Below are 27,200 nucleotides of genomic sequence, written 5' to 3' on the forward strand. Positions count from 1 at the left end.
TATGGCCTAGCCTCAGAAGTCACACATCAGAGGTCAGCCCTACGAGGGAACCACACAGGGCTGAACGCCAGGAGGCCAGTATCATCGGGGGCCAGCTTGGACCCTGGCACCCACAGCTTCGCAGCTGCTCTTCTGCCTGGTGCCCCACTAGTCCTTGCTGGTTCCTGGCAGCATCCTCATTCTGCTGAGCGGACACTCAAACTGCCAACCGAACACTGAGCCCCTATGACTTTAAATACTTTCATATTGTTTGAAACTTTTAAGTAAGAATGTATTTTATAATTTAAAATAGCTTTAAAACAAAGTTCTACCAACTTAAGGTCCCCCCTAAAAGCCCCTACCCCATCTGACTGCTAGTCATTTTCCCTAAAGATGATTGGTGAAATTAATTAACTAATTGACTGATAAATAGGGTCCTGGTTCTCTTTTCAGAAAAACAATATATATTTCTTTCATCTATGAGTATATATAAAATATGTATTTTGTACACACATATATCTGCATGTGCATATATAAATTTTTAAATTTTATTAAAGTGGAATCACACACTGCTGTGACCTTACTTTAAAAAAAATTAATAAAAAATCCTGGCATAAGAATCCAGGAACAGTGGTTGCTCCTGGTGAGGCTCTCAGCAGCTGGGAGATGAGGGTGAAGGAGCAACTTCCCTTTCACCATAAAGCATTTTGCATTATTAGAATTTTGTAATATATCCACATATTCCCTATTTAATAACATATCTTAGACATTGTTTCCTATCAGTTCACATAGATCTGCCTCTGTTTAAAAACATTGCATAGTACTCCATCATATTGATATATCATTACTAAATGAATATCCCTTTGGTGAATATTTAAATTGAACACTTGTCAATATTTTATTTTGTATTTGCCACAAGGGAATTAGTAAGAACTAAAGCCAATTCATGGACCACTTGGGGGAAGACATGTCTATAGAAAAAAAGACTAGAAATAAGATGATCACAGGAATGTCTAATTTGAGTTGTAGACTGTTCATAGCCAGTGAAGCTTTCTGAGCCTTTATCAGCTGGGTGGAGTAAAGTCTGGCTTCAAAGGGGGAGTTGGCACTCATATATACCACCAGCTAGGAGACACATCACTCATATTTTCAAGCAGAAATGTACTAGGTGTAGTTTCAGAAAAGCCTAATATCTTGCCAGTGGGTTTCAGCCCGGACAAGTTCACTATGGATTCAGTGAGACTGAGGAATCACAATTTAATGTTCTTGGGGTGAAAGGGTTTATTACCTGGCTTGTTCTTCTGGTGGTAGGTCGCGCACTAGAATTACATCTGCATCCAACAGTCAGCAGGTCTATAATCCTCCTTGTCTCTGCCTCCGCCCAGAGCACTGGGCCAGAGCTCTTTATATAGTGACTCAGTCAATAATAGCTTATTGACCACGGGTGCTGAAGCAGTAGCCTAGCAGCAGGCCAACTACATTATCAAGTAGTTTAGGTTCAGGTGAGGATTCTGGCGGTAGGAACCCCAACATTCCCCACACCTAACAATGGGATTTTATCTTCACACCCTTTGGGACCACTTTCTTCTTCCTCATAAGCAAAGCTGCGATTGTATCTCATCTGGCGTCTTTTCACAATGTGCTCTTTTCTTTTTTATCATCCTGAATGAAAGCATAAAATGTTCCTTCTTCCTGGAAGGTGTGTTTGTGAGGGTGTGGGCATTCACTTCACGGCAGGAGCAGGTGCCACCGGCCTTGAGAGATACTCCGTATTCCTCTCATTGATTCAAACTCCTGCCTTTTCCACAGAGGGGTTCAAGGGCAGGCTGAGCAAACGTCCAGCAGGAAAATGTCCTGGCAGGGGTGTCAGCATGAGATGGGCAAGAGTAGGTGGACCCTGTGGGATGGAGTAGGGGAGACAGTGCCTGCTTTGAACTCGGACACAGCTGGGCTCAAATCCCAAGTGTCTGGCTTCCTACCTGGGAATACTTGTACATTCTCCAAATCTCTCTGCATCTGCTTTCCTACCTGCAAATGGCAGGTCCTGGTACCTACTACAGGGGGGACATTTATTTACTAAATAAGTACCGTCTTAATAAGCTGCCTTGGGAAAGGAGGAAGTGGCAGATATGAAACTACTGAAAACATTTAGGCCAGGAAGGCATTGCATTGAATCAAAGAAAAAGATAAGATGGTTACTAAGCAGCAGGAACTACCATCTTTTATTTCGGTGTTTTCAGCTTTGTTTGACTAAGCAAGATAAAGTTCCTACTGGCAGCTCCCTGGTTCTAAGAAGCTCGTCCTGCGAGTTGGTCGTGAATTCTGCTGGCTGCCTCCCCGTGTCGGTTTTCCTGTTCCTGCTTCCTAGAGAACTCCAGCTTTGCTCAGGAATCCACTCCTCCCCAGCACAGCCTCTTCTCTCAGGAGAAGTTAAAACCAACTCCACTCCAGACACAGGCCTAATTTTCCCCCAAAGAGGGGCCATTCCATTCCTTTTGCTTATCTTTGGATCAGTAATGAGCCCGGAAAACAACTTGAAGCAATTAACACAAGGTGAGGTTTGCTGTGGGGCAACTTCAGAAGTGACCCATTCTCACTTCCTCTGGACACTGCTGTTGACAGAGATGAGGTATCCCACCAGCAGGCTAAGGGGGCCCATCACGTGGACAAGGGCAGGGAAATGGAGCTGAGGCCACTGAATATGCTAACCCTGAAGCTGGCCCTGTTCTCATTCTGTGGCTTAAAATATATATATACTATTTAAGCCAGTTTGAGTCAGGATTTCTTTTCCTTACAACCAAAGGCATCCCAACAGATACAGGAGAGATGAACTGGTACAGAAACCCCCTTTGCCTCTGACGTAGCTACCTTGAGAAGGATGCACCAGTGGGAAGCAGGCCCTGCTCCTGCTGGTGAAAGCAAGTAGTAGACAAGATCAGAGCGCCGTGTGGAGCACAGAGGAAGACTGACCAGTGATTCAGCACCGGTGCTGCCCCTCGCGCTGGCCCAGGGAATTCAGGTATCAGGCACACAGCCCTGTGCTTAGGGGACAGGGGCCCTCGGCGTGCCCATGTGACCCAGTTCCAGCACAGGAGATGTAAGGGAAGTCTGCTGGGGAAGAGCATGGAAGGAGGGTGCCTGCCTGTGCCACCCTCTGCCTCCCACGTTTGAACAGCTGTGTGAGGACAGATGCTCAGACCATCTGCAGACTGCCTACAATCACGAGGGGAGGGGGCAAGAGAATCTGAGACACCTGTCCAGAGCCCTGGATCACTGAGCCTCTGAGCCGAGCCCGCCTCCAGGCTTCCTGATGGCCAAGAAAATAACCTCCTCTGATCAAAACCAGCTTGAATTGGGTTTTCTGTTAATTTTTACCTAATATATCCAAATAGATAAACCTGGTTAGAGTCTGAGGCTATATAAGCTGAGGCATTAGGTTCTGCTTGTTCAGATTATACTCTGAAATCTAAATCTGTGCACTTTCCCTCAATGTGCCCTCAAACCCCTTAGAGGGAATCCCAGTCACAGCTCAAGGGGAGTCCTTAGTCCTCCATCTGTCCCCAACCATATCCATCCCCAAGGAGACAGATATGATGCTCTTGGCACTGATGGCTGGGCAAGAACCATACTGCCACTTCCTTCCCAGTGTCCCTAATAGGTTCCTAATGAAGGACTTAGTGTGACCTGCCTGAGGTGATTAGGTCAAGAAGTAGTTATTCCCTCCTATGAAGCCAATAGCAAGAGTAAGATATTATGTGTGCTGAAATACCTGGAAAAGTCAATTTACATCCTTGGCTTAAATGACAGCAAGAAACCTCAGTGGAACCCAGAGACTCTCAGGTCCCCAGTATTAGTAGTGACGCATCATGCCTAAACTGAGCTTTGATCTTAGAAAAGGTGGCATCAAGAGAGACTTTCCAAATACACGTGGAGCCTGTTAGAAGGCGGCCTATACTCCTGACCTTGGTTGAACTTCAAGTCTTTCAAGTCAGGGACGCTCTCCTTATTGCTCTAGTCATTTGGGATCCAAAGTATTTACTTTTCAAAGTTGCTTTGAGCATTAGAGATGAAGTGTGTAAAGCCCCTAGCACTGAGCCCAGCACACACTAGGTGCAAGGTAAATCAGTGTGACTGACTTCAAAATGACACAGCCCATCGTAGAGGTGGAAGGAGAAGAAACAGCTTAATCAGAGAGACTGAAGTCAGAGTCAGAGGCAGTGGCCCTCTTGGTCAAATCTAGAAAGGTCCAGAGACAAAACATCAAACAATATTAGGCTCTAAACATGGGCACAGTCACAAACCAGAATCTTCATGTGTCTGCAGTTGGAAAGGGCTGCTGGTAATGTGGCTCATTCACCCGACCCTCCACAGCAGCACACTGAAAGGGCTAAGGGCTTCCATGATCAGGCTATGAAGTCTTGGGGGGCAGCTCAGAACAATGGCAGTCTACCTCGTGCTCAGCTGCCCCGGTGCACCACTTCAAGCCTACGGGCGGGCAGGACTGGTCCCAGGGTGAACTCTGAGGAACCCCAAAAGATTTGCCTGCTCCACAACATTCCTACCACTCCACAGAGTCCTTCTGTGCTCAAACCACATTTAGGTACCTGTTGTGTTACTTGGGAGATGTTACATAGTCATTAATTCATCAAATGTTTAATTGTAAATCTATTCATGACTAAAATATAGCAATTATGGCTGCTATGTGTAAAGCCCTCGCTCTTTAGCTTGGAGGACACCCCTAATCTATCTGTCTATTCTGCAGCTTTCTCCCCCCGCCCCCACCTCAAACCCCCTATGCTCTATCCACAGGTAACTACACTCAAAACCAAGTGCCATTTACGTTGTGCTGGCTTTTCCTATCCCCTCTGCCTGCAGTGCCTGCCCTTCCCCATAGACTCACAGACGTCTGTTTTCTCCAGATGCAGCCTAGCTCACCTTTGCCAGGCTTTCCCTAAGCACCCTCCAGGTGGGAATGACTGGTCTCTTTCAGGTCCCTAGTGCTCAAGCATAGTTCAATTACACCACCTAGAATACTTTATAACATTTCTATCTACTTCCCACATCTGTGGCCCCCACTAGACTATAAACTCCTAAGGACTGGAGCTGCATGTGATAGATATTTTTGTCCAGCTCAGAGTAGTTAATAAATAAATATTTGTTGGATGGAGGCATGGGTGGGTGGATAAGGACGCCCATGAATCTATTAATCTTCTGGGAATATAGGGACGAAAGCCCTTCTCTGCCCTCAAGAAGCTCACTGTAGATGCCAGAAAATGAGTAACAAATGACAATGACATGGGATGAGTCAGAGCACAGCATGTGAGTTCAGCTGCGGGGCACCTAATCCAGGGGGGAAGAGGTGTTCAAGGGTACTTCCAGATCATGTCCTGTGAATCAACACACGATCTGGGTCCTGTTGGACCAGCAGGAGTCAGCCACACAGAAATGCGAGGGAGGGCTCCTTTAGGCAGAGAGATTAGCAGGTCCAAAGCAATCGTGTGAGCAGCGGAAGTGTGGAAAGGGCTGAGACTCCACATAGCTGGAATAAAGGACAAATGTGGGTGAAGGGCAGTGGCACAGCTAAGAGGCAGCATGGACCAATCACGCAGGGCCACATCCCCACTAGAGAATCTGGAGTTGATCCTAGAGAAAAACGGAAGGCTTCTAAGAAAAAAGAGAACATGGTAGGATGTTCATATGTACAGACCATCCAGCCGCAATGTGGGGCCAGGCAGTGAGGCCAAGATGGAGATTCTAACCAGATCTAGCAGAGAACTGCTGAAGGCTGACCCAGGCAGAGCGGCCAGGATGCAACGGGTGTTTGGACTGGAGAGGCATGCAGGAGACAAAACTGTTGGAAGTTTGACCATTCTGCATAAATAAAAGCAAGGGCATGGGAGAAAGTAGCAGTAAAGATGCCTCCCAGGTTTCTGTCTTGGCTAAGAGGGTAAGTGACTGTGCGTGGGAGGATGAGCAGTTACAGAAGGCAGGATGAGTGGCTTCAGTTTTGTTTCCATTGAGTTTGAGATGCCTGAGGAACCCCCAGGTGGGTGTTCTCAGTAGACAGTGAGCTCTCCATTCCTGAGGCTTAGGAAAGTCTAGACAAGAAAAACAAACGTGGTAGTCATCAGCAAAAAGGTGACAGCTGGAACTGCGCAGGCAGATAAAATCTTTTAAAGAGGGCGTGTACACTGCGAGAGGAGGAACCAGCCCCAGGATATACCACATGCGTGGGCAAAATTCTTGAGAAAGAGGCTGATAGATACAGGAAAAATAAAAAGAGCAAGCTGCAAATGACTTTGGGATGAAGAGAGCTTCAGGAGGGAGACAGTGATCCATAGAGTCAAGTCCTGCAAGGTGGCCAAGTAAAGGAAAAGCCTGAGAAATGTCCATTGGCAGCCAAATTTTCCCAGCCCTCATCAGCCTGTGGGAACAAATGAGATCACGTGAATAGGAATAGCCCCTATTTCACACATATCACTAGCTTGTTGCCAACCATCTGAATAGCAGGACCTCCACTTCCTTAAAAGAAGTCCTTGCTTCCCAGTAAGCCCTTTTGTGATTGCCTTGGGGGATGGTTGGAGGCTGGGGGGAGGTCAACAGCCAGAGAAAAGTCCCCCTGTGCCTTCCGCACATCCCTCTGTTGATGTGCACAGCATCCGAGGGCGGGCTCTCTGCAGCCCCCCTGCAGCCCCCAAGGTCTATGGGTTCCTGACACACTGAAGCTACAAAGCTTTGTGCTGCCAATTCAGCAGTATTCAATGCTTCAAATTCTTCATTGAGCTGAAGCTGCAGCATCTTTTGAGAAATGGAGGGACCCCCCACCCTTTGCCATCTGTTTTTCATGTCTCACGTAGTCCCTCATGAAAATGCTCTCTTCAGCTGTGTCCTGTGCCATCTGTCCTAAGGCTTCTGAGCAGTCCCTGTGGCAGAGCTGTAGGGCAAAGCACAGAGTTCCCCTGTGTCCCAGTCTCTGCCCAGGTGCCCAAACTCTCAGGGAATCTATGCAAACAGATCCTGTGGGAGGTTCCCTCCACCAGTTCACCAGAAACTCCACACCCACACTTCTGTGTTAGTCTCAGTCAGGACAACTGCCTACAAGATGATGTAGCAAAGTAGAAATCATGATTGATGTTGACTAAAGGAGTCTCAGCAGAATGGTTGATGAGGTCAGACCACGATGAGGTAAGGAAGAGTGGGAGGTGAATACGTATCAAGCAAAATAGCAAGTTCCCTGCAGCTTGGCTATCAGGAAAGGGCAGAGGCAGGAAAACAAGGTCAAAGGAGATGACAGGTGATGGTGGTGAACAAAGGGGAGACTTGAACAGTCACACACTGAGGAAAAAGAGCAGCGAAGAGGGAGAGGCAAGCCCTAGACACTAAGACACAGGTTCTGAGGGAAGAGCCAGGTTCTAGCATCTAAGGAAACCTATACCTGTGAACAGAAGGCAGCAGCCCAGGGAGGGGCCTGGCCACAGGATTCTGAGCTAAGGAAGGAAAAGACCCGAGGAAGCAGACTGTGCCATCTGCCTATTTGGGAGGGAAGTGAAGCTATGGGGTGGAAAATTCCAAACCCTGACCTGGCCAGGTTGCCTCATGCCTCCTGACCTGCACATTCTTCTTGTCAACAGAGATCTCACTTACTAGCTCCCTGTGACACCGAATCTGGGTTTCTGGTTTTGTCTTTTCAGTTTAGCAAGAGTTAGAGCTGCTTCTGGGAAGCCATTTTCTTCTCTTCTCTCAATCACACTATGCATGAGATTCTACTGACCTAGACAGGTGTCTTGCCAATGGGTTTCAGCCCCAGGCAAGTTCACTATGGATTCAATGTGACCAAAGAAATGACAGTAGAACATTCTTGAGGTGAAAGGGTTTATATCCAACTTTATTTCCACAGTGAAAGATCAATCACTAGAATCCCATCCACTCAGAGAAAGTCAGCCTGCAGCAAGCCGGTCTTGGCCTCTGGGCCTCTCTGCCCACACAGCCACCCCTCCAGCCTCTTCTCTGCTCTTCTGCAGCCTTGCAGCTGTGCCACCATGTGGCCCAGAGCATTGGGGAGCTCTTTATATAGAGTCAATAGCAACATATTGCCCACACGTGTGTTAGGGAGCTAGCTGACCAGGTCCAGGTGAGAATCCTGGCCACAGGAACCTTCACTTTCTTCACAACAGGCAATCCAGGTGGGCCCAGCTGGACCTGGACCTCTCAGAAGATGCTCTAACTTCAGTGTGAAACTTCCTGGGGAAAATGGTTAGCTTTGTACAGAGGTGGCTTTTCCTTGGTTTATTAACTTAGCACATCCAGAGTGGGTCAGAAGTGGACCTAGAACAGAACTTCTCCCCCTACGAGAGCACTGTAGGAAGAGCATCAGGTATTCTGGTCTCATAGCCCATGCTTTGTCCTTTGTGAGGTGAATGTGGTAGCTGAGTTATTACACCACTCCACTCCCAAATGGTGACACAGAGGGTCACCAAGCATCAAAGAGAAAAAGACCCTCACTGAATCCACAGTCTGAAATTTGGGTTATGTGGGAATTTACTTCCATGCTAAACTACTGATCAAGGGTCACAAACTCAGATGCTTGTGGGATGAAAGTGCAAGAGTCCCCAGGGGTCCACTGTCTGACCTGCCCCGGGGGACACTGGCCACTCAGCCAGCAGCTGCTGCCACACGTGAGTGCAACCTGACTTTTCAGGGAGGGCTTGCAAGTCCGGATTCTTATGGGAAATCACCAGATTTTTAAAGGTTGGGAATTAATTCCACCAAAACAATCACAACAGTCATGTGCAGGCCAAGCAAAACTCCCTAGGAGCAGCCTCGCGTCTGGATGCAAAGTCACAATTTAAATTTCACTTCCTCTAAAGATGATTTAAATGTGCTCTGTTTCTTGAATGATTGTTTGCACATGTTTTAAAAAACCGTGTCTCTGAGAGGGAAAGCAAAGATTTGACTCCTAAGAAGTCACTGCCCACGGAGTCCCCTCCTTGGGGCCAGTCTGGGCATTTCATGCTTCCCCAGAGGGTGATTTGACTCTGCTCTCTGTCAAAGGGCACGGGCTCCTGAAAGCCCCAAGGACAACAGTGTCACCCTGGGCATGACTGATGGTGCTTCATACTGGTACACATTCCTTGGCCTCTCTGGCTGGTGAATCACACCAGACTGAAATGACACAGGGCTGTCTGTCCCTTTAAAAAATCGAGCACGTTACCAAGAAACTCCTCCTCCAGGGAGGTTCCTTTAAATGAGAGCCAGCTGGCTGTGCTGCCAGTGTGTACCCAAGCAATACCTGCAGCGGAGGATTCCTTCCTTGGAGGCAGCAGCCTGTCAGCATGGCTCAAGAGTTTGTGAACAGCAAGATCCAGCCTGGGAAGGTGGTTGTGTTCATCAAGCCCACCTGCCCCTACTGCATAAGGACCCAAGAGCTCCTCAGCCAACTGCCCTTCAAACGAGGGTGCTTGGAGTTTGTAGATATCACAGCCACCAGTGACACAAAGAAGATTCAGGACTACTTGGGACAGCTCACAGGAGCCAAAACGGTGAGACAGGACTTTTGCTCTGAAAGGCTGGGGAGAAGGCTCCCAGGTTCCTGTTTCTCTCAGAACTGTGAGCAGCCTCTGCCTGTGCCTTTCTCTAGGGCACAGCAAGGGCTCCACACCAAGGCGTCCGAGGGCTGTGCAGGGTGGGGGAGGGTGCTCGAGGACACTGCTCTCTTGGAACTGGCAGCTGGGCTAAGCCCAAGGTCTCCTCCGGTCAGAAGGAGGAGCAAGCCGATTGTGACGGGGGGCAGGGGCAGTGGGCCCTGCAGCTGTCAGGGAGGCGCGGAGTTTTCTGGAGTCTTTGTTTTAAGCACTGCCATAAAATGACAGTTTTCAGCCTGCTGTGGTGGTGGTGGGCGGGTGGAGGGTGGGGTGAGGAGCCAGCTGTGATCTGTACCTTACCCTTGCGGAGCACGGGAATCATCTGTTCATTGGGCCAAGTGGGAATTGCTGTCCTTCAGTCTTTTATCTAGGATCTCTTAACCACAACCTCATTAGCTCATTCTTCCACATCTTATCTAACTCCTCCCACTAGAAAAATTTAATGGCTCCCTATGTGCCTCTTGTTATAAATTACGGGGCGTTTCTAGGCATGCACAGTAGGCTGTCCAGAGGCCAGATTCCTGGCCTGGCTCTCTCAGTGCTTTACTCTGTGATCTTGGGCAAGTCACTGCCTCTGTGACCCTCAAAAGAGCTCCTCGGCTGCAAGACCAGAATATATGGGAGGTCACCTGTCTCCTTGGTTAGGCATAGGCCATGGGTCCCCCTAAGATGCTTCCTCTATCTGAAAAGGATTCCTCGGTGGAAACCACTTCTGGTGGGTACCCAGCCAACCAGAAGGCCTGTGGCCGTTCTGAGTGGTGTCCCACCAGCTCACCCAAGTTCCCGTTCAGGATGCACATTCTAGGACATAGATTTGTGGAAGCACATGTCCTAGTTCAGTTTTAGTTTGCCTTGCAGGATTTTAAGATTTTGAGTACATAGATTGGAGGCTATTTCTCACTGCCCCTCCAGTCAGCAATCAGCATCTTGGTCCAAAAAAAAGGCTAAACCTGTTAGGCTATTGTTTCCAGATCCCATTCTCTGGGATATCCTGGACAAAATGGCAAGGGAGGCCTGATGTTTGGCGCTGCAGACTGCCTGAGCAGGAAGGAGCAGGGAGAGCCCTGTCACGTACCCCACTGTGATGGATCCCCCACCGCACCACCTCACCCCTGCTCAACCAGGGGTTCCCAAATGTTGCTGCATATTAGAATCACCTAAGGAGCTTTAAAAAAAATCTGAATGCCAAGTCATACCTCATACTAATTAAATAGCAATGTCGGGGGCAGGAGCCAGATATCAGTAGTTTTTTAAAGACCCCTAGATTAAAGGTACAAACTTTCAGCTATAAGATGAATAAATTCTGGGGATCAAATGTACAAAATGGTGACTGTAGATGAGTACTGTATTGTATGCTTGAAATTTGCTGAGAGTATGTCTTACATGTTCTCACCACACATGTGAATGGTAACTCTGTGAGGTGATGGATGTGTTAATTAACCTGAGTGTGGTAATTATTTCACAGTGTGCACATATATCAAACCATGACACTGTATCCCTCATATAAAAATTTATTTGTCAATTATACCTCTGGACAAAAATAGTTTATTTCCTATTTTTAAAAAAGATCCACAGGTAATTCCAATTGGCAACAGGGAGTAGGAGCTATGTGTCCCATCATGGCAGCCTGTTGCCTAGTAGGGAAAACAAGCCTCTTTATGCATTCATTCAACACATTTTTTTTCATTTCTTTGTAAAGCAACAGTTTTTATTCTAGTAGTCTTGAACTTTATGAATTTTTAAAAATATTTTCACAGGTTCTTGAGCTCTGAATGCATTCCTCCAAGAAGAATAAATCCTTTAAAGTTATATGCTTCATGATCCCTAACAATGAAGAGTTTACATTCAAAGAGACTGAAAACTTAAGAGCAATTGCTACCCTACTCATCCTATAATAATCTATGGTGATCTGCATACAGTGGGAGCCTGTAGTGACCTACCATGATTGACATGCCTATAGTAGGAGCCCAGCAGGACTTGACTGATTGCAGAAACTGATCCCTTCATTCAGGCTATGAACTTGGAGAAATTGTTTTGGTTTTGCTATAGCCACAGCTTCTAGATCTGTGCCTTCATTTATTGCTTTTCTCATGCTCTTCCTTTCTCTATGTAGATCTGAGTTTCTGACCTGTATCATTTTCCTTCTCTCTTCAGAACTTCAAATAGTTGTTGTAAGGCAGATCTATTGGCAACAAATCCCTCAACTTTTGTGTGTGTGAGAGTATTTCTCCTCTTCTTAAGGATAATTTTGCTGGATACAATAAATATTTTTAAACACCCGCTATATACTGGGCACTTTTCTGGACATTGGAAACACCACCTTGAACAAACAAAAGCTCCTGCCTCTGTGGAATTTACATTCTAATAAATACAACAAATGAAATACTATGTTGGAAGGTGGTATGTGTTATATGCTGTGGAGAAAAACTCAGTAGGAAAGAGTATAGGCGGTAGGCAGCAAGGTAGAGCTTTAAATGGAGCCATTAGGGCCTCACTGATTTTAGTAGATCTCTAAAGGAGGTGAGAGAGCAAGGCATGCAGAAATTTAGGGGTAAGCTCTCCAGGCAGTGAGAACAGCAAGTGCAAAGGTCCTGTGGTAGAAGTGTACCTGACGAGAGGGTGTGTGTGACTGGAGCATTGTGAGTAGGAGAATAGTAGGTCTAAGAGACAATGGGGTACAGATTGGGAGGGCCTTTCAAGCTGTCCTAAGGACTGTGGCTGTGATGTGAGATGAGATGGCACTGAAGGGTTTGGGCAGAGGAGTGATATGATCTGACTTAGTTTTGAGAGAGTCACTCTGGTGGCTGTGGGGAAAAGACTGTGGGAGAGGCCAGGGTGAGGGTTGAAGCTGGGAAACTACCTGGAGTCCATAGCAGTAACTCAGGCGGGAAATGGTGGCAGCTTGTAGGTGGGATGTAGCCAGAAGCTGGTGAGGAGTGTTAGGAAGTGACCGAGTAGCTCCCGGCCAGGAACCCTAGAGCACAGCCGATGCCCCTGGCCAGGCTGGGGCTGGAGAGACCTACTGCAGGGCAGGACCGGCCCCAGGGCGGCCGAGCTTGCTCTTATGGTGGCAGTTCCCTTTCTGCTTGACGATAACACACTCTCAAGTTCCTCCGGAGAGGGGGAGGAGGCCAGCAGGGGAAGGCCCAGAGGATGTGTTTCCTCTCCCTTCCTCAGCTGAGCCAACGGCTTCCTGCTCTGTCACCACAGCTCCCCGCTGTCCGGGGCAGCCGCGGCTCAGTTCCTCCAGGGATGCCCAGGACTGGTGCGCTTCCACGTGGTTGGCTGGTACCTCGCCTGCGGGGGCAGTGTGAGGACACGGGACTTTCAGCTTTACGGCAAACCAGCTTCTTGGCCAGATGGTGTCCACAGAACTCCTCCCAGGATATGGCCAGATTGTGTTTCAGGGCCTGTCTCAGGCAGTGGGGAGCTATTGGGGAGTTGTGCGCTTTCAGAGCTTCCGTTACCTTGCGGGTAATGACCGGCTCAGTATCCACCCAGAGTTTGCAGCTGTGATTCTTGGAGCAGTGGAGTCAGCATCAACCAGGAACTTGTCAGAAATGCAAATTCTTGGGTCCCAACCCAGATCTCCTATGTCAGAAATCTGGCGGGGAGGAGTAGAAATCTAGGTCTTAATAAGACCTTGGGTGTTTCGGATGCTCCGTCTAGTTTGAGAACCACCATCTTAGGAAGGGACTCCTTCCTTCTCAGGGCATTTTCTACAACTACCTTAACTGGAACCTTTTTGGCCAACACCCTGGTCAAAGGTGGAGATGTGGGAAGCTATAGAAGTAGTGACAGCTGCTCAGTTCTTTTGGAAAACAGAAGTTCGAGACTGAATCATCTCTTCTTTATTTAAAATGATATTTATGTCATAGAATATAAAATATGAAATAATTTACTGCAGAAAAATTACAGTAAAATTATATTAGGATGCAGTTTTATTTACTGTTGCAACCATAGTCACGTGCTCCTGGGGAGACAGGAGCCAAGGGGCCCCCAGCACTTGGGAAAGGGGAGCTTTATAATGGCTAGAACCCAGGGGAAAACCTGGGTTTCTGGCAGCACCTTCTGTGACTGAACAGGACCCGACAAGGCTTCCTCAGTGGAACTCAGTCCCATTCTCAGCACAAAGAAATAGCCTGGTAACGTGGTGCAGGATTCTTTTAATTTTTGGCCTTGATTTTTAAAGCCCACTTCCACCCAGACCCCCTTCTTAATAAAAATACTAAAAGGACTTATCTGAAATAATTCAGCCCTTTTTCTCATCTCTCACATTTTAAAAAATTCATTTTAATTACTATGCCTTCTGAGAGAAAACAAAAGTTTTGAGAATTTTCAGAAGTTTCCTACAGCCTCTGTCTCACCTGTCCGGCCCTTCTGGTATGTTCCTAGTGTTCTGAGAGAGCACCTGCTTGCTTCCCACCACTCAGGGGGCCTTAGTGTGCTGGTTTCCTCACTGCCTGTCAGTTCCTCTGTGATACCCTTGGCCTGGATCTGGGCAGCAATGAGGAGACTTGCTCCTCCTTCAGGAGTCTCAAAACTCTCTGCAATTCTGGAATGTGCCTGTACCTAGCAGCAGGGAGGGATCCTGAGTGTGTGTGTGACAGGACATGAGTGCATTCTGAACTATAATGACTGTCCGCCTGGCTTGACCTGGGTGACCCACCAGGTGTGAAACCAGAGCAGTCCTAGCTCCCAGAGCTGCAGCACTTAGACATCTTATCATGGGCCGGGGACTAAAGAAAGGGACTGAGACACCACCACCACTCCTCCCCCAGCTGAGGACAGAGCCCACACCACAGAGATGACTAATGGACTGTGAATCTTAAAGTCAGGGACACAAACCTAACGCAAACACTTTTCAAGCTGTATTTAGAAACCAATTCCTTCCTGGTTGCCACAGTTTGACTTCAGGGCCAAAGTGTGATCCCAGCTGCAGAGAAATCAGAATTAACTCAGGGTGGTCTAGCTGCAGCCCACCACAGTTCTCTCTGAAATGTGTTTCTGTGGAGTGAAGTTTTTAAATCACTTTGAACAGTTAAACAATCTCATACACAGCACACTCAATGTGAGTAATATCTTGGTTTAAAAACATTCTTTAATAAATAATTTTATGCTTATAAAAAAGTTCTGACCTCAAAGAATACACATGAGGACGTTGTAAATTAATCTGAAATATTTTGGATCATGGAAATATTTAGAGGAACGATAAGAGGTCATTCTTTCTAACCTAATAAATCCTTAAGTGTCCCGGTTTGTTTGCTTTTTTAGGTACCTCGAGTCTTTTTTGGTAAAGATTGTATAGGTGGATGCAATGATCTAATAAATATGCATGAGAGGGGGGAACTGTTGATGCGGCTACAGCAACTTGGAGCCCTACAATAATTATAGGTGAGTAATAGGTGGGCCAGGAACTCTGGGAAATGGTGAAATTCTACTGCCATGTCTCATTATAATCTAGGAAGGCACTCTGTCTAGGGAAAGAATGATTTCAGGAAGTGTAACATCATTTATGAGTTTCCCATTTTACAAAGGGATCGATTGTGTCCATGGGAGGAAATCCTCTCATTCAACCCTCATGCAACAAATATTGAGCATTTACTATGTGACAGACACCATACAAGGCACTGGGAATATAGTGATGAATGAAAAGATAACATGGAACTTAAATCCTAAAGAGATAGACAGATCAAAAACAGGTAAGTAAATAATTCTGGAAACAAACAAAATGTGATAGAACATGGCAGGGGGTGGGGAGCAAACTTAGCTAATATGGTGAGGGAAGGCCTTTCTCAGAGGGACTGGTTGAGCTGAGGCCTGATTGACAAGAATAAGAGAGCCATGTAAAGATGAAGCCAAAGAGCTTTTCAGGCAGAGTAAACACCAAGTGCAAAGGCCCTGAGGTGCAACAAATATGGAATATTTAAGGAACAGAAAACAGGCAAGAGCAGATTGAGTGTTGTACAAGAAGAAGAAAGAATAGTAACATGTGCAGGGGTCAGAGTGCACAGGCCCTGGTGAACAGTTTGGATTATTCTAAGTGCAATGTGAAATCAAGGTAATTATTGCTTTACTTGTGTTCACACTACAAATCAGTTCAATCTAATTGGTTTCCCAAATGCCCAAAGTTTTCTACAACTGTAACCTAAAGGAGATCCTTGGTGAATGGAAACCCATAGAGTGATGAACTCTTTAGAAAAGAACCAGAATACTTTTGGGGTCTGATACACTCCTCTGTCTCCCAGTTCCTGTTAGTGCTAGCTAGCTTCTAACTAGGCCAATTCTGCTGACTCATACACAGAGAGACTCAGTGGGTTTTTTAGTCAGAGGAGAAAGTAGTGGTTTTTCAACCAAAATTTTCTTTGTTGGGGTATTTATTGCCCACTAATTAATAACTTACTCTGAGCAATGAGTATGTATAATTTGTGGTGGTTACTCAGGATAGCAACTGAAGTTTAAAAGACTTTTTTAAAAAGTATGAAAAAATACAACTGAATCCCTTGAAATAAAATAGTCAGTATTAATAAACCTTCTAATTATAATCCCCCAACAGCATCATGGCAGGGGAACACTGTCTGTTTGGGTTCACTTTCTGGCCTCACCCCATATGCACTAAGGCACTCAGAATCCAGCTTAGCTGTGGTGCCAAATGCTTCCTCTTCTGGGACACTTGGAGGCAATTTAGGCTTATATTAAGAATGGAAGAAAACTATTGATTTTCCTGGGAGAGTGGGACATACTATTTCCCCAACCACCCCTACGTAGGTGTGAGCTGTAGAGTTCCCCATATTCACAAGGTCACTTTGTTTGCATTACCCTTCCCCATTATATGATCTCAGTATTCTGCTGGCTACTGCATCTCAAGGCCTTCTGTCATAGATTGTGCTCAGATTGCAAGAGCAAGCTACCTGGTAATGAATGGGACATGAGGAGAATTTACCTTTCCAAGAAAATCTAATTCTTGTATTTTTTTCCCTGGCACAGCAGACCCCAGGTTGATATCTCCCTTGAGAGCTGGAGGCGTTGCAAATGATGACAGCAGTTCCTGGTGGACAGACCTGGGGCTCCCTTTCCCAACTACAGCAACTGTTTGCTAAAATTCTGAAATGCATTAACCAAAAAAGGAAGGAGGAATTTTTGGACAAAAACAGCTTTTTCTTCTTTTGACTCAGTGTTACAAGTGGACTGACTTGCCCCAAACCACAGAAGGTTGATGGAAGTGTAAGGTTTCTTCTGGATTGGCCCTTCGGGTTCCACAGGACCATAACAAGGATTCACTCAATGACCCAGAAGGCTTTCTTTTCCCTTTGGCACATGTTTCCTACTGTTCTCTGTGTGCTAGAACTCCTCTACCTCTAAACCACTGTCGCTCAACCAGGTTTATCCCAGGCCCACTAGGATGACTCTGTAGCTGGTTTTTTTCTGCTACTGCCTGAAAATAATTTTGTTGAGTCTGACTTCACAGAGTCTGTATTATGAAATCAGTATTTTGAACGTGCTTTTTCAAACTACATGTGTCTCTACAATCGCCATCCCTACCGCACTCCATCCTATCCTGAGAATCAGTAGTCTGAGCCAGTGTTCTTGACCTCGGCAACTCACAGATCTCATAGGAAATTTCAACAATTTCATGAAGGGTCTTGAGGACCCAATTTGAGAAACACACGTGAAAAGCTAAGCATGTTGGTCTTCGCTTGGTGCCCCAGGGAACAGAGGCACAAGTGTAGATGCTGCAGCCCTGTGGCGACACTGTTATATAGGATGGTCATCCAGCTAATCCTGAACAAGTGTATATTACTTTGTTTAGATGATGAACAAAAGTAAAACATAGAGTTACATTATCAAAGAAACTTGCAATCCCCTCTCCCAAGAATATGTCTGTGAAAGTAGCCAAATTTGGGAAATACTGCCTAAATGATTTTCTCTCCTTATTTCCCCACTCTATGAAAACGTAAGAATCCCTTATTGTGAAGTTTGTTCTGGATTAAGTTAATTTCCTTCTGCAGTATCTAGTGTGTACAGTTAATTTCTTTTCTAATAAAAATTGCCCATTTTTGACCCATTCTTTTCTATATTAAGACTTTAAGGAATGATCTCATTGCAAAACATACCAAATTAAAGCTTTATTCATTTTTGGCCCCTGCCATTATAAATAAAGGCACATACTGTTGTCCTTTAATGAGTACAAATCATTGATGGACTTCTTAAATTTCATATTGAAATAACAAATTATTTGAATAAAATATGTCAATACTAGCCTATTGAATAATGTCTAGGGTTCACTAATAGTCTTTCAGTTCACATTCTATTTCCCATTTGTCACCCAGTTCCTTGTACTTCTGGTTTCCTCTGCCTTCCCTCAAAGGCTCTGCCACTCACCTGCACCAGGCTGCTGTGGGTGGCTGGGGTGCAGGTGCTGCACTGCCCCACACTGTGGGTGCCTCCCACTTGGGGCTGTGCAGTGTGTGACCTGCATGCACCCTGCTCCCCACACCAGCCCTCTTGTTGGTACTTGTTTCAAACTTCTTTGTTCTTGCTCATCGTGCTTTGTCCTTCCAGTACTCATAAAGATACTAATGAAGGTGGTGCTTCTTCTCCTTTGTTCTACTTTCAAACTCCAAGGTCTGATTTAGAGACTCCCCTATACTACCGTCTCCTCTCACTGCCCTTTGACTAGAAAAAGCAATTGCTTCTTCTGTATCCTAAAGCACTCTGAATTTAGTTATTTACAAATCTTATCAGGTTGTATTTAGTTAATCATCTGTACTGGTCTCTTACCAGATTCAGAAATACTCGAAGGTAAGAGCCTCAACTTAAACATCTTTGGGTTCCCAGTTTCCAGAAGAGAAGTTCTATTTTAACAAAGCAATTTCTGCACACGGCTTAAAATGACAAACAGTACTAGAAGTCTTTCCTATTCCACTCTGCCTAAACCCCAGTCCTGGCCACACACTCATCAGTTTGATGAGTGCATAGAATGTATGGACCTACTTAAATTAACACCCACATATCCACCTCCTAGGTTAATAAAGCACCTACTTAACAGGGTGCTTCTAGAGTACTGATAAAGCACCTCTCAGGCACATGTGCCCCTTCCAAAGGTGTCCCCTTCCTCCCACCACAGAGGTATAATCACTAGCTCACTTTTGTTGCAATCATTCTGATGCTGCTCTTTATAGTCTTACTCCTTATAATGTCCCTAAGCAACACATTTTAGTTTTGAAAAGCAATAGCAAACACCAACGTAGCTGTGGAAGGAAATCACGGCATTATCACAATCAGATGATCAGCCCCAGGAGATGAGCTGAACAGAGGCTCTGAGATGTGGACTGGCTTCGGCTTGCCTAGGAGTTTCCTAGAGGGGTGATCCTGAGTAAGGCCTGGAAACACTGGGCACCCCGTGGTCTGGGAGGCTACTGTGTGAACAGGTACTGGCCACCCCCCAGCCCCACCTCCATGCTATCAGGAGCAGGTCAAAGCACACCACCTCCATGGGGGTGGGCCAAACCCATACCTCTCCACTAGCCAAGTATGTGGCATGGAGAATAGGAATGTCATGAGCACAAGGCAAACTAAGAACAGATAAGGATCTGTTTCAGGTTCATTTGAACATTCTGTCCTCAAGTTAGTGAAAAAAAAAAAATACAATAGGAGATCCCACAACATAGAGCAATAGACTGCTCCAGCCTGGACTGGTTGCCCTCTATGTCTGAGCACCAGCCCCTTCTGGCACCTTCTTTCACTGTCGTGGTGGGCATTCCATGTCTCGCTCTCCTGGGTTGGATCTCCTGTTTCTTGGGCCCCATACATATTTGTCGCAGCTGAACTCTTGTAACAGATACAAGATTATAATAGAAGCTTATTCCTTTCTCACCTAACAGTCCAGAGGCAGGCAGGTGGCCTTGCTCCATGAAGTCAAAACAACCCAGGGGGTGTAGGCACCACTTCTGCTCACACCCCATTGTTCAGTACTTAGTTCCTGGCCCCACCAGGCTGAAGCAGAGGTTAGGCAATGGAGTCCCTGCTGGGAAGCCGCTTGCCCTGCTAAAACTGAGGGAGGTCTGCCTTAAAAGAAAGAAGGGGAGAATGAACATCAAAGGGAAGTCAGCTGATTGTGTTTAGCCTTCTTCATTTGGGAGAACCATACCCTCCAGAGCTATTAGAAAGAAAGAATAGGAAGTAAACTTTTTGAAACCTCACTTGTCCGAAAGTATCTTTATCCTACCCTCAATTTTGATTCACAGCTTGTATGGATATCTGCTTGGAAATCATTTTCCTCCAGAAGTTTGAGGCGCCATCATTGTCTTGTTTGCAGTGCTGCTGTTAAGAAGCCAGAGACCATTCTGATTCCTGCTCTTGGGGGATGACCTGTTTGGTTTTCTTGTTTGTTTAAACTCTGGAAGCTTACAAAATCTTCCCTTTGGACCCTGTGCTCTGAAATATCACAGTGATGTGCCTTGGTGAGGGTCTATTTTTATATATTTTGGGGGCTCCTTGAAGGGATGGAGGGCTCATTGGACCTTTTATTGGAGTATTTTGTAGATACTTTCCTCCCCTTCATTTTCTCTGTGCTCTCTTTCTAGAACTTCTCGTAAGCAGATATTGGCTTTCCTGGACCCATCCTTAAATTTTTGTTATATTTTCTCTCCTATTTTCAATCCCTTTCCCTCCCACCCCCACCAAGGAATTTATTCATCTTTATCCTCCTATTTTTCTATTGAGTTTTTAATTGCTGACATCAGTTTTAATTTCCCATAGCTCTTCAGTATTATCGGAGGGCTCCTTTTCTATAGGAATGTTTCCATTTCATGAATGTAGTATCTTATCTCTCTCTGAGGCTATTGTAATTTTCCTAAGGTTCTACTGAATTTTTTCCAACTAATTTTTTCTTATTTCCAGTTCTTTCTTGTTCTCATTTGTTTGTTTTGTTTTGTTTTCTTGTCATCTTGTTTTATGGATACAATCACTTTTTTTCTCTCTCAAAGGTAACTGTAGTTGGGGCCTTTTGAAATGCTGCCTTCTTGATTCCTGCATTATCTTTTTTCCGTCTGAGTCCCTATTTTCTGTTTGTTTTATATTTGAAGGCTTTCCAATATACTGCTTTGAACTTGAGATCTGGCTGTCTGTAAATATTTAAAAATAAGGCACCAAAAACTGGTTGGAAGATCTGTGTGCACTTGTGAACAGGAGGGCTTCACTGCAGGGTCCGTGTTCAGATGTCACCTTCTCAGCAAGGCCCTCCATATACCCCCATTTAAAATTCCACCTGGCATTCTCTATCCTTCTTTCTTGATTTATTTTTATCTGTAGCATTTATCATTTAATATATTGTACAAAATACTTGTTTATTTTATTTATCATCTTCACCACTAACATGTAAGTCCCCTAAGGCCAGGAATTTGTGTCTGTTTACTGCTACACCTAGAGCATCAGGAAGACTGCCTGCACATAGTAGGCACGTGATAAGTATGTGTCAGATGCTTGAAAGAATGAATGAATGAGTGCCCAGGCACAGAGGCCCCAGCTGCCAGCTCCCAGACATTTCCCTTGGAGCCCTTCGGTCTCTCCAGTTTCACAGCTGGGGTTAGGCTTTACTGCTGGGTTCTAGCTGCCAAGCAGGAGAAAGGACTCGGCGGCCCCCCGAGCAGTGGGCAGACGCCTGTTGTCTGTTGGCTCCTTGCTGAATAATTCTGCGTGGCACTCAGGGATAGAAATGACTGTTGTCCAAAGACCACTGAGAGGTTAGCACAAGGGGTTGGCCGAGACGATCAACAAGAACGACCAGGCAAACAATTCATAGCCAAATCTCTACTTCTGTTTACTTTAAAAAGTAAGTGATGCAATCTCCTGTGCATGTCTCATTTTAATAACTGCCTTCAATCTGCTGCTTCCAGCCTGGCCCCTGGAGTAGGAATGCCTCAAAGTCATTTTTCCCAGTTCAAAGTTGTCCAAAGATGACCCTCAAGGGGAAACAGCAGCTAGGGTGATAAGTGGATCTGTGTGGCCCCAACCACACTCTTTGTGTCCCCAGTGAGTATTACTGAAGATTGTCTTGAGGTGGCTGACAGAGAAAGGCACACTCCCTAACTCACTCATCATAACAATTGTCAGCAGGTCCTGAGAAGTATTGTAAAGAACTGGGCTCCTGAGATATTCTAAGTGAAATTCCTTTCTTATATCAATAGCAGTGTTTTCTTATTTAATATATTGAACATCTAAAGGGGCAGAATTAATCTCACTACTTAGTGTTAGAGAATTCTGGCCTGGTCCCTTTAAGCACAAACGATATTTAAACAAAGGTCTATAGTTACACACAGATTTATATTTTCTGTTCCCAGGTGACTTTTCTGGTGAGCTATGCAGAACAGGGGAGGGGAGGAAAGAAGAAGGCGTATTAGGAGAGCCAGTGAAAGAACAGAGCTTTGTGTAACATCCCTGGGGTTGCACTGTTTTATTTCTAACAGCTCTTCCTGCCCAGGCTGGGTTCCTCCTCCGTGCTGGCAGGACATCACCTCTGTGCCCCTGCAGCTGAGCTTTCTCGGAGAGTGCAGAGCAACTGCCTTCTCGCTCTTCTCTTGTGTGCCTTGTGAAATTCGGAGTACTTCCTACATAAAATTACTAGTAGTTGTTAAGGTGGGGATTTTACACTGCCTTTCCTTATTCTTCCAAGTCTTCCTGAGGATTGGGTATGGGTGCTCTTTAACACAATCTGCCCTCGCTTCCAGCTGTCAGACGGGGACCAGAAGATCCACCCTGGGAACGGAGGACTGACAATTCCTGGAAAGGCCAAATTGAAGGATTGGGCAGAACCAAGGCCCCAAGGGCTGCTTCCCAACCTCTAGAATGCTGTGCGCATGTGTGGCAAGTGTGGGTGCACAAAGCTGACTCTGAGTGCCCTTAGCCTCCCGCTTGGAAGATCCCAGTCACAAACCAGTTGCTAGATGATTGGAAAGTGTTAGAGAGTGCAGAGAACGACAGATTATAGGCTGCCTCCAGAAAGGGAGGACTGTAGGTGGCCTTAGACAGACAAACCTCACAGGTTAGCCAGACAGGAGCCCTGGTTCTTCTCCCCACCCAGGAAACCCAAATTGAGCAGCACCAGGGAGGACATGATGCAGCTTTAGGTCACTTTGGGGACAACTTACCCCACATAGGTGTGGCCCAATGGCTGATAGACCATTGCTAATATAACCAGAGAAGTTCCCCTCATACACATAAGGGATGGGAGCTGGCAAGAGAAGAGAAATCCCCCTTCATAGGAATTTGAGGAGTGAGGGCCAAGTATTCCCCACTAACAGGATGACCTGCAGTATGAGGACCCTTTTCTCCGCTGATTATTCTTTGACTGCAGGAGAGTGGGTCCTGTGACCTGCAGAACCCTAGAGATCTCATGGCTATTGGCAGGGTCAGAGAACACATGCAGATATGCCAATTTCCCACAGGTATACATAAAGAGGTGCCATTCTATCTACCTTTCACTGCATCTATTTTTTCTAATATTTTAATATAGGTGAGTGATTGATTTACCAAGTTAGAAGTTTTTCTTGGTTTATTTTCTTACATGTCAGCAGCAGGAAATAATTCATTTAAAGTATCACTGCATGTATATATAATTATCTCAAAATATTTAACTTATTTTTTTAAAGAGCATCTCAGCATTTATAGTAGCTTTCGGCCATTATTGTTCTCTCAGTTGATGGCGAAAGCACAACCACTATATGTGGAGAGGCTGTGGTCTGCCCAACTTTAAATGCTGAAAAAAAGGGGGTCCATTAAAAAAAGGGGGATCCATAAGTCTGGAAATACTGGAAACTATTGCCCTGCACCAAAAATATGGCTAACACCACTGGTTCTCAGTCTTCCTACTTCCACAGAGCTGAATCTAGAAAATAGCTGCAGTGTAAAAAGAGTATCAAATAATGGCTAACTCATACCAAAGTAAGTGTATAATGAATTTTATCCCATGTTTCCTAGGCACTTTAAAGAGTCTATATAGTCCATCCATGGGTTGAAGGGCAAATTTAAGAGTCTGCAGGCTATGATTATAGGAGCTTAGAAAGACCCAGCTACACTAACTGGGTGCCAAGCACACTCTAAGTTTGAACATGTTTTCACTCACATGATCTTTTAGGAGCTATATGAGCCAAAAGTATCACCACCATTTCCATTTTACAGATGGAAAAACTGAGGTAAACAGGTTAAGTAAGTTGCCTAGGGTCTCTCAGCAGTCAGGATTTGAGCCCAGCAAGCTTCCAGGAGCACAAACTCATAATCACTCTGCCTCTCACGAGGTCTTTCATTATAAAGGAGACCCACCTGGGCTTCCTGGTCCAATGGAACAACTGAACTGCAGCACCTCCCTGGGCCTCTAGGCACTAAGCCACAACCAGAGGAAATGACTGGCTGCTTCTCCAGCACAGACAGTCCCTTAGCTCAATGTTTCCCAAAGTTAGTTCCCATGATTCCATGGCACATTAACTAATGTGACATGACAAAAAGGGGGTTGATGGTCAAATAAGTTAGGGAAATGCTGGGCTACACAATGTGCTGGCTGCACTCACTGTGAGAGTTCAAGTCTTTTATCTGACAAGCTTAAAAAACTTGTGCTCTTGAGGGCTTCTAGTATCCAGTTCAGCATGTAAGAAGCTTGGAAGTTGACACTCAATCCTAACAGCAACTAAAGAGCTTAATAAACTGAAAAAGCAACACCTCTCCTTAGATCTGGAGATCTGAGGTCTAGAGTAACCACTGACCCCCAGATTGGAGGGACTGGCAGGCAAATGCAGAGAATCATAACTTACTGGAGCAGAGAGCTCCGTCAGAATTAGTGCCGGGGTTGGGAAGGCTGCACTGTACTGAGGAATCACTGGAGGCTCAGGGAGGACAACTTAGATTTTAAAACCCCAGGGGGCCCATTCATCAGGGTCCCCGCACTTCAGTGAGTTTTTCTTCCTGGAGTTCTAATGAGATTCTCACAGTAAATATGGGAGAAAACTTCCCTCATGCTTCTAGCAGGGGAAGCAGCAAAAGATTCATTTTGAAATACGCCAGAACACTCTGTTTTTCTTAACAAGGTCTGTTCTTGGGAGTTAACTATTTAGCTAGGCCCTAAACTGCTGGGGTTTTATCAGAGCCCAAGTGACTTGGGGGAAGGGAACCCCAACTCCAGTCCCCTCTAGCCTTCCACAAGGGAGAATGGAAACACCCAACTCCATTCTAGCCATCTTATAGCCCTCGGCTGGGGGAGGGGAGGGTGACCGAGAAGCATATGCGAAGCTCTAGTCCAGAGGCACAGGCTCACTAAAAACCTTCTATCTCCTCAGAGGACTAGAGTAGGCTTCCCCTCCCTCCACATATCTTACCACCACACTACTAAAGCCTTATTTACAGCAGTTACCCAGCGCATTGTGTCTGGATATCAAGAAAAAATTACAAGGCATATTAAAAAGCCAAAAAACACAGCTGGAAGAGACAGAGCAAGCATCAGAACCAGATTCATATATGGCAAGATACTGAAATTATCAGACTGGGAATTTAAAACAACTATGATTAATATGCTAAGCGCTTTAATGGACAAGGTAGACAGCATGCAAGAACTCATGGTCACTCACAGTAAGCAGAGAGAAGGAAATTCTCAAAAAGAACCAAAAAGAAATGCTAGAGATGAAAAACACTTTATTAGAATTGAAGAATGCCTTTGATGGGCTCATTGGCAGACCTGACATGTACCATGTTTTAAATGTTTGTGTCTTGCCCCACCCCAAATTCACAGGTAGAAATCCTTATGTCCAACATGATGCTGTTTAGAAGGAAGATGGGGCCTTTAGGAAGTGATTAGGTCATGAGAGTGGAACCCTTATGAATGCCCTTATGAATGGGATTGGTGCTTTTATAAAAGATTCCACAGAGCTCCCTAGCTCCTCCCACTATGTGAGAATGCAGGGAGAAGCCACCAGCTATGAACCAGACAGACAGTCCTCACCTGACCATGCTGGTGCCTTGATCTTGGACTTACCTTCCTCTGGAAATGCAAGAAACAAATTTCTGTTATTAGTAAGCTACCCAGCCTGCAGTAATTTGTTACAGCAGCCTTAACAGAATAAGACAGAGGAAGGAATCTCTGAGCTCAGATATCTCAACAGAAACCTCCAAAACTGAAAACCAAAGAGAAAAAAGACTGAAAAAAAGAAAAAAAAGTAACAGGAAATACAAGAATTATGGATGAATATGGTAGATACTAATCCAAGAATATCAAGACAGAGATTGTAAGTGTATTAAAAAACAGGACCCAAAGCTGTAACATATGCATAATGGGGATACCAGAAGGAGAAGAAAGACAGAAAGGAACAAAGAAATATTCAAAGCAATAATGACTAAAAATGTCTCCCAAATTAATATCAGAAACCAAACCACGATCCAGGAAGCTCAAAGATCACCAAGCAGGATAAATGCCAAAATAAACTAAGGAATATCATTTTCAAATTATCATTACAGAAAATATAAGGTAAAGAGAAGATTCTGAGAGAAGCCAAAGGATAAAACACTTTACCTATAGAGAAACAAAGATAAAAATTTTATCTGACTTCTCCTCAGAAACCATGCAAGCAATAAGAGAGTACTGAAATATTTAAAGTGTTGAGAGAAAAAATCCCACAAACCTAGAATTCTATGCCCTGTTATATTAACCCTTCAAAACTGAAAGAGAAATAAAGACTTTCTCAGATAAACAAAAACAGAAGGAATTTGTTACCAGTAGACCTGTCTTGCAAGAAATGTTAGAAGTTCTTCAGAGAGAAGAAAAATTATATAGGTCAGAAAGTTGGACCTCCATAAAGAAAGAAAGATCACTGAAGGAGGAATAAAAGAAGGTAAAACAAAAACTTCTATTTTCTTATTCATAATTGATCTAACAGATAACAATTTGTTCAAAATAATAACAATGTATTTGTTTACGTATGCTTATATATATATATATGCATATATATATATATATATATGAGTACATGTATGTTTTTGTATGAGTGACAGCAATGATACAAGGGATGAGAGGGAAGAGGGAGGAATTAGGATTATTTTATTATAAGGTATTTGCACTACCTGTGAAGCAGTATAGTGTCATTTGAAAATGGACTTGGAATAGTTACAAACATATATTTCAAACTCTCAGCAACCACTACAAAATGTGAAAAAGAAGGAATGATATGCTGTGAAAGGAGAAGAAAATGGAATCATATAATATGCTCAATTAAAACCACATAAGACAGAAAAAGAATGTAAGCCCAAATAGGAAGTAGTAACAAATATGGTAGATATTAATCCAAGTATATTAATAATCACTTTGAATGTCAATGGTCTAAATGCACCAATTAAGAGAGATTGTTAGAATGGATCAAAAAACAAGACCCAAGTTTAGGTTGTCTCTAAGAAACTTTAAATATAAAAACACATATAGATTAAATGTAAATGGATGGAGAAAGATATACCATGCTAACACTAATCAAAAGAAAGCAGGCATAGCTATGTTAGGCAGAGCAGACTTCAAGGCAAGGGAGGTTACCAAGGACAAAGAAGGGAGTT

At 44.8% G+C, this 27,200-nt stretch overlaps 1 protein-coding gene across 2 annotated transcripts; it reads left to right on the forward strand.

Moving 5' to 3' along the window:
• Positions 1 to 9,232: 9,232 nt before the first annotated feature.
• Positions 9,233 to 17,685, forward strand: GLRX (glutaredoxin). Of its 2 annotated transcripts, none has more exons than XM_036925784.2 (3): positions 9,233 to 9,518; positions 14,895 to 15,014; positions 16,608 to 17,685. In XM_036925784.2, the coding sequence occupies exons 1-2, from the start codon at positions 9,312 to 9,314 to the stop codon at positions 15,006 to 15,008; spliced, it is 321 nt and encodes a 106-aa protein (XP_036781679.1). In that variant the 5' UTR covers positions 9,233 to 9,311; the 3' UTR covers positions 15,009 to 15,014; positions 16,608 to 17,685. The 2 variants fall into 2 exon arrangements, with proteins under 2 accessions (XP_036781679.1, XP_036781678.1); XM_036925783.2 differs by having other exon boundaries at positions 16,611 to 17,685.
• The last annotated feature ends 9,515 nt before the right edge of the window (positions 17,686 to 27,200 follow it).

The sequence above is a fragment of the Manis pentadactyla genome, chromosome 2 (genome assembly GCF_030020395.1).
Source record: "Manis pentadactyla isolate mManPen7 chromosome 2, mManPen7.hap1, whole genome shotgun sequence".
Classification (NCBI taxonomy): Eukaryota; Metazoa; Chordata; class Mammalia; order Pholidota; family Manidae; genus Manis; species Manis pentadactyla.